This window comes from Bolinopsis microptera, chromosome 5 (assembly GCF_026151205.1).
Source record: "Bolinopsis microptera isolate Bmic1 chromosome 5, MBARI_Bmic_1.0, whole genome shotgun sequence".
NCBI lineage: Eukaryota > Metazoa > Ctenophora > Tentaculata > Lobata > Bolinopsidae > Bolinopsis > Bolinopsis microptera.
In genome coordinates this window covers 1,822,846-1,835,017 of record NC_087076.1, presented here as the reverse complement: position 1 = coordinate 1,835,017, position 12,172 = coordinate 1,822,846, and the positions used below count along the sequence as shown (strand labels likewise).

The 12,172-nt window shown below is 36.1% G+C and overlaps 1 protein-coding gene across 3 annotated transcripts in view; it reads right to left on the bottom strand.

Moving 5' to 3' along the window:
- The window catches only part of LOC134814847 (uncharacterized), an 82,070-nt gene that overhangs the window by 42,073 nt on the left and 27,825 nt on the right, over positions 1–12,172 (bottom strand). For all 3 annotated transcript variants that reach the window (XM_063823143.1, XM_063823144.1, XM_063823145.1), the window contains exon 16: positions 2,590–2,704. In XM_063823143.1, the coding sequence (XP_063679213.1) occupies positions 2,590–2,704 (115 nt within the window). The remainder of the gene's footprint in view (positions 1–2,589; positions 2,705–12,172) is intronic.

The following is a 12,172-nucleotide window of genomic DNA, read 5'->3' as shown; positions in this document are numbered from 1 at the left end:
TGTGCCAGTCATGTGCCAGTCATGTCACAGTCATGTGCCAGTCATGTCCCAGTCATGTCCCAGTCATGTCCCAGTCATGTGCCAGTCATGTCCCAGCCATGTCCCAGTCATGTGCCAGTCATGTGCCAGTCATGTCCCAGTCATGTCCCAGTCATGTCCCAGTCATGTCCAAGGACTACTCGTTCCTGATTCTCGTCAAAGCAACATTCATTACCAAAAATACGTCTCCTCTCTGTACTCCAGGATGGAAAATGAATGTCTCTACATATTTTTACTTTGGGTTAGAAGAAGATAACATCGCAGCAGTGGCTTTTTAAATCCTACGGACGTCTGCACTCTAATATAACACTCTACTTTTAAGTAGTTTGCTGGTTTTATTTATTGGAAGATTGGGGAGACCTAAAATGAACTTGTTATCTGTTTTAAGAAGTGATTTAATTAGTAAAATTTTCACATAGATAACTTGCATGAATTAAACGAAATCAAAGATATAGCTTCATGCAACAGATGTTGGGAAAATCTGTTTCAAGGATTTTTTTGTCGGTAAGATCCTGTTTTATAATAATAATAATTGCTGGTTTACACGATAGAATCGATCTATAGTATACAAAGTAAAACACCAATTTACCAGGGTTCTTGGAGGAAGGTAATTATAATCTGAGTTCATTTTGGAGCCTTTTTGTTGTAGTGGCACCCACTCTCTTTTTATGAGTGTTAGGAGTAGGATCCGGAGTCTTTGCTTACAAGAGTATTTCTCTGGTCGCATTTGATTGTATATTACCCTTTATTACTTTTCATGTCGATGACAATTAGGCTGCTTATTCATGGGCCCAAGGAGCAATAGAAATCGAAATTATCGCAATTTTAAAGAATGTTTCAAGCTTTTATGGCCGAGATATTCTGTGCTAAAATCCAAGAGCTGTATTCTGAGTGCTGGGGGTCGTCCAAAAATCTCAAAAACAAAACCTTTGAAGATGTATCAGTTGGAGGAAGACAATTAAACGTCAAATAGTTTGAATGTAAATTTTTTTATTGAAATGAAATTATTAGCTATTTCGCTTGGCAAAGTCGCTTTCTGATAAATCCTTATATTGAGCATTTATTCACTTTCAGTGATTTCCTCTTTAGGACATTTTATGACTAACCTCAGCTTAAGATAGATATGCCATCACTCTCTGTTATGTAGTAGTAAACCCGCGATGGGGTGGCATGTGCCTCAATAAAAATATTACAATCATTTATTATTATATCAATTTATCATTAAATATTTCAACAATATCAATAACGTATGGTTGATCCTTCACACTTAGTAAAATATATAAAAATAAAGTTAATCTACACTGAAGAATAAATAATCTATATTATATAAATCAACAATATTATCTCCCCATCTTCTTGTAGTCATTTTATCAAAGCGGTAGAAATCCAAGTAATTTTAATACGCGGTGCGCAAGGAATTTCTTTAAAAAATATGTAGGCAAGATAAGCCTAAGTGTGGCAGTGAAAGTTTAAATATAAGTTGCAGAATAAATTGCAGTGACTGACTGTCAAATGCATTATCGCAGTTCATTTATTTGACTGCACTAACGTTTAGGATTCTTACGGCTGTTATATTTTGCTAATATTTTGTTTAAAAGTTGTAAAGGACAAAGTTCTTGTCCGTCCACGAAAAGTTAGGTCAAGTTTTTGTTTGTCCAGTAAGTAACGTACAATGTTGTCCTTGTATGAATTAATAAACTTATCTTGTAACTTAGGTACGCTGAAGGGAAGGATTTTATTTATTTCGATTATCGTGTTGTTATATTAAATTATATAATCGTGGTCCTACGTTAGAGATGCTATAATCGGTGATGCGTAATCTGTTGAACTTAATTTCAAAATACTTTGGATTTCTCCTCTCCGTTTGTCTAAGCGGTGACTTTTCAAATATACTACAGATACTGTATACGTGTCCACGAAGTTATTGTCAGCTACAATTTTATAATTTAATTGTTGATAACTAAGTTGAAATTTCAGATGTTAAGGGGTTCTAATACCAAGGTTGCTCAACTATAAATTCGGTCCCAAAATATTTAATTGAACATATTGCCGTGTAGCTGGTTTTGAAAACATCTCTTTTTTAATTTAGACAAAAAATGCTGATTGGTTCGCCGACACACTGTACCCACTTGAGTATATTATGTCATTATCTTTGATTTGTAAACATTTCACTTAATATTTAGGCTTTAAATAAACTAATATATATAACTGTAGAATTCAACGCAACTTATGCAGAATCTGCATTGCAGATATTTAAATATGTCTTACTCTTAATATGACAGCGCATTAGTGCTTAATATTATTAGTGCTTAATATTATTGCAGTTTCTACTTTCTCATGGTGCTTGAGCAAAGGTATCCAACCTGCATGATTGATATTATGTTGATTTATGTCGACTGTGCAAGTTAAGTGATAACGAATTGTCACAAAGCAACTTTATGCTCAAATAAATGACTTACTATAAGGTGTACAAAGCAAACTAATCTCATTTGATTCGCTGAAATTAAAGCTTGGGACACGCCTTAGGACAGTTAAAGAGAAGTATCTTACCGTCGCTGGGATTCGTCGTCGTGCTGATCTGGGCGGAGCCTGCCTTTTAACATTCTCCGTAAAAGGGCGACCTTCAGTGCCTCCCAGTCCTCCTATTCCCAGTGGTTCTCTTGACCTGAGCACATTATATTAGTAAATCATGTCAGGCAATATAATCAATGTCATAAGTAAAAAACGGTATAAGGTTGAGTTATCGAACAAAACTGTCAACTATCGTCGCGAGAATGCCAAGATAACATGTCTGTCATAAATAAAACGTCAAGTAATGCGCCATATAATATGATGTCTGATTGAACCAAGACCGCACCTGTCACGCGTTACTTATCACGCGTGGTAGTTTTACTAAATAACAGCTTTAAGCTAGATAATTCCTCTGAGACAAGTGTTTATACTTGTTGTGTTTGTTATAGCTACCAGCAAGTTACCAGACGCGTGGTAGTTTTACTAAATAACAGCTTTAAGCTAAATAATTCCTCTGAGACAAGTGTTTATACTTGTGGTGTTTGTTATAGTTACCAGCAAGTTACTAGATCCACTTTTACAGGAGGAAATTAAACTTATCAATGTCTCTAAATTGGTAACCCTTGTTAAAACGTATTAAACTGACGTATTGTTTACTAAACTGGTATCATAAATATAGGGTATCCGCCTTAAAGCTTCTATCATCAAATTCTAATTCGAAATAATATTTTCCACGAAATTTGGATTAAAATTCATCACATAGATGAAGTTTTAAATTTCAGTATTTGACATTATAAATTCTAATAAAATGTAATTCTAAGAAAGAGGACTTTTATAAAACCAGTAAGTTATTTAATATTATTTAATATTAAAATACAGCTAATGGCAGTGCCGTTATTTTAACTTATAGCTCTCTTGGGTTTCTAGTCTGATTTAAAATACAATAATGCCACTTCCTTGTATAGTAGTGCGATTAGATCAATAATCAAAATTGCTCGATTGATTGTTGCAATATTCACACTAACTTGTCAAACTCGTTCATTTTATTATTGAAATATTGTTCGATGTTTTTATTTACTGAATCGCACTGCGAGGTCGTGCGAATATCGCATATACTGCATTATAAGCCTGGACAAAGGACCAAGCCACTTATTCTCTCGTTGTGAACCATATCGTACCGAGATGGCAGTAATGGATGGTAAGAATTTGTTCAACTCTAATTCTAACACTGATAAATTATTATGATATATAAATTTCTGACGAATTTTTGAACCATATTCATTATTTGTGTGTATTTTATCATGCACCCTGTCGTTGTGTTGTGGACCTCTTGTTTTTAACTGGGTTTTATTTTTTCACAGTCCCATATTTTATCAAGCGATCGCCTGTTGAATCTGATAGCCTAAGAAAAACCTGTTCTTATCTGAGTAACTAAAGCTCCCATTTTTGTATAATTAATCTACTTCTGCATTTTAAATACCACTTGACTAGGGTCAGTTTATATGGTTAGTCTATATCATATATGGAAATTCTCAGTCCCAAATATCATTTGATTAATCACCACAGTAAGAATATTGACTGAGTTCACCAGGTAACGCGCAACTAACGCTATGTAGTAAGCAGTGGTAATAATAATAAAATGGTCCAAACCAATATCATTTGCAGCCCATAGTTGCTCTGTACCATCACAGAATGGGTTAAATGGGTATATTCGGGATAACTTGGTGCACCAAACCCTGTATGTACCACAGTTTTCATACTTGCATCTACAGTGAGAGATTATTCTAAATAAATGAAGCTTCTATTCTCCAGAATATACTCTAGTAGTAGAGTTGCCCCAGGTCCACATAACTTTATCTGACCTTGTGCATATCAAGGCCCCCCTCAGGGAGGGTGACAGTCTTCAACGTATTCCCAAGAAAAAATTTCATTACTACACGAAATAATGATTTAGCTTTATAATTTTACAAGCCATATATGCTATCTGACCAACACGCTTGTTTTCGATCTCAAATGTTATGTATCGATCTTTAAATTTTATGCATTGATTACTATGTTATATTAAACTTATTTTATTTATGGGAATTCAATCAATAGTATCGTTGAAACACAGAAATACTAATACTTACTTTAGTAATTATTAAAGCAAGCTTCTAGTTTCGGGATAGCCAGGCAACGCCCGATAATACTAATGCTTCTACAGACCTACACAAGTGCAAGTAAGTAGGTAAATATTTCATGCTAGGCGTGTGGCACCCATTACGGTAACCATCCATTGAAGTTTTGTCTTACTTAGTAATAATAATGCTAATCGACTAATATAATTAGTAACTCTATATGACTCTAAGTCTATATGATCTGTAGATCACAAAATAGAATTTCATGACTAACAGAGCGCATTAATAATGCTTTTGCGGTTATTTTGAGATAAAATTCTTTACGACCTTCAGTAACCTGTAGGATTTAGAACTACTGAGATAAATTTTGTACCTAGATTATACCTAGATTATTTTGGTGCAGAATGACCTTACGAAGGACCCTCTGTTGCCAGAAATAGTGTGCACCAAAGAGCATACTCAACTACACTTTGCTAAAGTAAAACTACGATTTACCGTACAGTTGGGGAAAGAATAATAGTACGGTAAATCAGGATGTACGGTAAATTGGGGTTTTGACAATTAAGTCCCCTTCAGATGACATGGTTTCTCTTCACACGCTACTGATTCCCACTTAGGGGTTATGGTTCACAAGCACTCAAGTAAGGGGCAATTAGGGGAGTAATAAAGTTTTATTAAAGTCTTGCGACGAGTGTAACGCTACGCGCTAGTTTTATTATATTTGCACAGTACCCCGCAGCTTTTATCGTTAAATTCCACTTTGTAAATCTCGATTACCACGCGCACGAAAGTTGGATTCGGATTCACCATCAAGATCAAGTCTTTAGTTTCATTCTAGGCAAATTACCCTTGTACAGTAAAACCCAGATTTAATGTGAAATTAATAATTATATTATAAATATTAATTTCATATATTAAATCTGTTGGCAATAAGCCATTTGACGTATGCAGATTCTCATAGATCGTTCACAGCAAATAGTTGATTCATTAGCACGTTTTATTAAAGTCTTGCGACGAGTGTAGCGCTAGTTATATTAGTACAGTACTTCTCACTTCCTTTAATTTGTTGTTTAATAGATACTGGTGTAATATGTTATTATTATTTGTACTGGACAATTTATTTGCAGCACATAATTCTATAAGAAAAATATGGTTACTAGTCAGTAAAATTCATGATCGGCTAAAAATTTACCAGTTGCACCAATGCACCCACGTAGTGGAATCAAATAGTAAATAATAATCTCATTAAACTTAATATCAAAGAATACTGCCCATAGATGGTTGTCGGACGGGAGTCGTGTTACCATTTTCTAATATTCTACAGCTCAATATTAACTTTTTTGTATTAATGCTTTTCATACAAAGTTACAACAAATCATGTTATGTATCCTGGGTTTGGACAGGATATTACCCGCTTAAAATATTTCCATCGCGTTACGTAATACTCAATAAATGTAATAGATTTGTATTGTTGTAATTAGTTTAAAACTATGATTGCATAGTTCACAACTTTAAGTATTAATTTGCCATAATTTGCAAGCTTCGTGTACAGGTACTTGTTACCCGTCTAACTTAATAGACGAAAGCACGTCTTCGACAAACTTTTTAGTTTTACTTTCGAGTGCAAGGAAGCATTATCTCACCGATACTAAATTTTTATGATTGATTAAAAAAAAGGCTATATTAAAATTAATACTATTTTATCACAGGATTATGTCGACACAGCGGATAATCACACAAAACGTATCGTATACAGAGACTCCCTATGGGCAAACCTTTGTTCCAGAGGTAGACACATTTTTGGGGCTGGTTTGTGTAGCCTGCGTGGTGGTCGGAGTCCCAGCCAACCTCTTCTCACTTCTTTACTTCCTAAAGAAAAAAATTGGCGGAAAATTGCGCGGCACAAGGAAGGACTTCTTCGGGTACCTGTATGTGGCGATTGCATTGACTGACTTGGTCATCTGTGCAACGATCGTACCAGTGGCAGAGGCTTTCTTGAACGGAAGGAATTCTAAGATGTTTGAAAACGAAGGTTTCTGCACAATCTGGGGGTTGCTTTGGGAGATAATACCATTCTACTCTGTCTTTCTGGTGGGAGTCCTGAGCATTTCCAGGGTGGTTACCCTGTTTCGACCACATTGTATCCTGGACAACACCATCTTGTTGGGTTGTCTGTCAACCTATCTGGCTGGTCTGGTCCTCAGCAAGACTCTGCCTCTTATCCTGGGCCTCTCCACCGCTATATACCTCAAGAACACCATGTACTGCTTCTTCCTGCCAAGCAACGACAAAATCTTCTGGACCATCAGTATAGTGTCCAGCATAGCCCTCCTGGCAGCACCCATCCTACCCATCATCATAACCTGCCTGGCTATGATCTACAAACTCAACCAGGTTCCCTCTACACAACTCAACAGCAAAAGGAAGGGATCAATGAGGAAGCAAGCGGAAGCGACAAAGACGATAATAGTGGTAACCCTAGTCTACATATTCTACAACATTCCCGTCTTCGTAAAGTTCTCCCACCACTTGCAGTACGTGGTTCGGAACACAAAGGACAGTAGTTACGAGTACAAGAATGCCTACGATTCGGTCATGCTTTATTGGTACGGCTGGGTATTGACGTACACCGTCTGTGTTGTTCTTAACTCAACCACTAATCCTATCGTTTACTTCTGCAGAATGAAAAGCTTTAAAGTATTTGTTTCTAACATGATTTTGATGAGATTTTCTAGGTTTAAAAAGCCGCAAAAAACTTGTTTGAATGAAGGTGGGCTGAATAATGCAGTATTGAGGTCACCTAAAGCTAATAATATGGCAATTCTAGATCACTCTGATATTAACCCAATATCAGACCGATATTTTGAACATTAGCTGACAGCTTAAGAGATTAGATTGGATTTACATTTCGATCAGTTTGGTTGGATTTATCAGAATTTTTACTATTAATGTGTGTGCTTCTTGACTAATATTTTGACTGAAATATTTATGAATGTTACTTATACTTAAATCGAAACGTAATACAGTGCTGCTTACGTGGAATGCTGAATGTGTACGTGATTAAAATATGTAAAATAACCCTAAAAATGAAATTATTCTCTTGTGAGTTGTGTATTGCTGAATATTCTGGTAATACCGTGACTTTTTATTTGTCAATCGATTAACCCAAATTATGCATCTATTCATCGCATACAGAAATCCTGGGACAAGTGATTTATCAATTTGCCATGTTTTTACAGAACTCCAAAGATAAATGGGCTGCTCAAGCGATAAATATTAAATATGTTATACAATTTTTCCTATTTATTGATAAATTTGTCGTGATAAAATCTTCCAAATCTTAAAACCTGATGCAAAATCAAGAACATTTTTTATTAGAGCATGCCCACCTGTACAGTAACCAGTAGAGTAACCAGTAGAGTAACCAGTAGAGTAACCAGTAGAGTAACCAGTAGAGTAACCAGTAGAGTAACCAGTACAGTAACCAGTACAGTAACCAGTACAGTAACCAGTACAGTAACCAGTACAGTAACCAGTACAGTAACCAGTACAGTAACCAGTACAGTAACCAGTACAGTAACCAGTACAGTAACCAGTACAGTTACCAGTACAGTAACCAGTACAGTAACCAGTACAGTAACCAGTACAGTAACCAGTACAGTAACCAGTACAGTAACCAGTACAGTAACCAGTACAGTAACCAGTACCGTGGGAGACCACTCAGAACTCTCCCACGTAAGTAACCAGTACAGTAACCAGTACAGTAACCAGTACAGTAACCAGTACAGTAACCAGTACCGTGGGAGACCACTCAGAACTCTTAATCTTAATAATAATGTTCTCAGTCCAGAAAATTTTATTGTATCTAGTCATGTGTTAGCATCCGTAGCGGTAATGGTGAAGCTATGGTGTTATAATATTAATACCTAGTATAGTGCTCGATTACTTATATTAATGTTAATGCCAAAAAAGTGGGCTAGCCAGACGACAAATATTCGATAATCGGTCGGCAATAATTCTTGATAGCAGAATGAAGTACAGTTATCCAGGGTATTTAAAGGAGGTACCACTCTTATAATTTTAGTGCATTTTAGTAATTAAATGTCATTTCACCACTAATTTCTTTAAAAGGTTTGCCGTCTAGCCGACCCTCGCATCTTAGGTCCATCAGTCAACCATGGACGTAAAATGCCACTGCTATTTATTAATATTCAAATGCGTTCCCATGAATGGATTTCAGCTAATGAAGAAACTGTTTTCTGTGGAAAGAAATGACTCACTGGGGTATCTGGCAGCGATCTTGTTCTTAACTGATTATAGGCTGACAATAATATAACATGGACTGAACCCGAAAATAATAGACTACTTTGTGCTCCCTTTCACAGATTTAATGTAGTAAGGGCAACCATAAGAAGGTACGACAGAATAAGGGCAAATAGGTTTATGTGAGTATTTATATCAATTCATCTAGTCATGTACAAAAGGATAATGTGTACTTAGTGCCATTAAGCAAATTTTTCCTTCTCTGTCTGAAAAAACATTTTGTTGGATACTGATTGTCAGATGTAAAATCCGGATTGGAGTATTGTTTATGAGTCGCATTGTTGTAATGTATTCTGTGTAAAATTATCTTTATCCCGGTTAATGCGACAACTAAAAATGCTCTTATTAGGGAAAGGAGTTTACTCGACGTTTCAATGTAACTACATCGTATTCATGATCTCAAATTATTTGTTATATAGTAGTGTTGAAAGTATTAAAAAAAATAAATTTAAAATAAATAAAAAATTTAATACTTTCAACACTACTATATAACAAATAATTTTAGATCATGAATACGATGTAGCTACATTGAAACGTCGAGTAAACTCCTTTCCCTAATAAGAGCATTTTTACTTGTCGCAGTAACCGGGATAAAGATAATTCTACACAGAATACATGATTGTCAGAGATTGTCCACTATTTTTTAGTTGAAAGAGTTTCATGACAACAAAGAATTGAGCCTAAATTTATAAAAATTGAGACGCAGTAACTTTGAGAACATCAATCCGAAACAAAACCTAAAAAACATCTTTATTATTCAATAATACCGCCTTAATAATACGATTTCTTACTGTTTCAGGAACCTTACACTGTCTGAAACTACACTAACTGTCTGAAACTACACTAACTGTCTGAAACTACACTAACTGTCTGAAACTACACTAACTGTCTGAAACTAACTGAGGTTAATGACAACATGACGACCAGGAGCCGAGGTTTGATAGGAGAACGCGACATACAGATAGGAGAAGAATACTCACTTTCTTAGCTGTGCACTACGAGATTGTTTAGGCTTGCACTTTTTTTCCTTAATATTTCTTAGAATGATGAATCGGACTATGAATGTGCCAAATTATATGTAATACGGTGTGAAGCCTGAAAAGCTAAATAATATAACGATTAGTCTGTAATCTTGAATGCCATCCATCCACTTTCAGGACAAAGTAATATACTGTTTGAGTTTTGAAACCTCATTTTTGTTCAGCATAATACTCTTTTTGTATCGAGGACACGTCAAATTCGATTGTTTGTACTAATATTAATCAAATAAACTTTGAGAACATTTTGAACTACGGGCAGCCCTTCTGAAAGGGGCTATATTACAAAACTTGGACTAGACTAAAAAATAGATGAATTTCGATTTTGCTTAAAACTGTTTAGCTATGCTATGGCATAGCTCAAATTGCGTGATAACGTTGAGATGTTTGATAGCCAACTGTGGTAACACAAGACCTTACTCGCAATTGGAATCACAGAACAAATGGAGGTAACAAGATTAGCAGGCATGTGACGATGGATTTAGAGCGATTTTCTTCGATCGTTGTCAGCAGCAACTGTTCACAGAGAATATTCCATTATATTACTTTACCAGGTGTCAGATACGATTAGTTAAGTTTCATCAACCGTACTGTTCTAAAACCAATGGCTACTCTTCAGTTTAATTACGTTTGCCTGATGCCATATTGCTCTTTCGCTACTTCACAGTTGAAGCTTCGATTCTTAAGATTCTAATTATTCAATAGTGCTCTCCCGAGAAAGCATACAATTTGAAACCTCAGTAGTTTCCTCGTTCAGGTTAGAGCTAAACATGTTTACAGTGTGGAACAGTAATAAGGAAATTACTACAGCATCGCTCCAAATATCTAAAGCTGGTGACTTTTCTATCGGACTTCTCTACATGGTTATGTTCGTGTTCGGGACAGCAGGCAACATATTCGGATTTATCTGGCTTTGGAGTGTCAGTTCAAAGAAGCACAATGTACGCTTCTTTAGAAACATCTACAGAATGATGAACCTTATCGATTGCTTGATTTGTGTAAGTCTAGTACCTGAAATAGAATCCTTCCTATGCAACCGATCCTCTGTATTCTTTAAGGAGGAAATGTACTGCAAGTTGTGGGCTCTGAAATGGGACATCCTGCCACCAATTGCCGTGTTCATAGCGTCTCAAGAATGGGCACAGTTGTTTGGCCTTTGCGTCAGCTTAATTTCACAGCACTGAGATGCAGCGTGACAATTTACTTTTTAGCAATTTGTGTAACTATGGTTGTACCCTTATCAATGGGTTTATCAGACACAGGCTTCCTAAAAACTGATGTGGCCTGTTCCTTGGAGCCCGTAGAGCACAGTTTCATCCGAGGAAATACTCTGATATTTATTGTAGAACTTGGTCTCCCGATAATTCCAGTAATCTTAAGCGGTGCGATTACAACTATTTCCCTAACTCAAGCTCGGAAACGTTCTGTGAGGGCCAGCATCTCTGTGCAACTACACGACAAAGCAACAAAGACGGTTATCTTAGTGACAACTGTTTACATTTTCTGCAACATTCCTAATTTCATCAACTTTGTCTTCTATCTCCTCATATTTGGAGAGAACCTGGAAGTCCACTTCAGGGACAGTTACAGAACCCCATTTTTCAGATGGTATGTGTGGAATTTAACGTACATTTTCTCAGTGTCCCTCAATGCTTCACTCAACCCGATCGTTTATCTGATAAGGATGGGGCAGTTCAGAGCCTTCATCTTGGTAAAGTTGCGTAATGTGCTCGGGCAACCCACTTAAACGGCTAAATTGTAAACATTGCAGGAGGCATAATTACCTTCGATAACAAGTTACGATTTATTTCACAGAAAACTTGTCTTTCAATTAATAGTAAACGTTTAATTAAAGTTGATCATTAGGAAACCTCGCAATGATTAGGATCATTTGACATAAATGCGACCGTGTATATTCTGAATGGTGAAATGATAATAGTATAATGAATGTTGTCAACAATTCTACACGGTGCCACTCCTATGTTTTCTTATTTGGGATAATTAACTGTATCAATAACGTTCCTCACTTAGGCCAAGGACAGTTCACATATTAACACAATATCCTGCACTGAAAATGTGTACGAAGTTAACCCGTTATTACCGTGGTTTGCTGTGGTCGTTGTTTCACCGTTTGTTTCGGTTGTT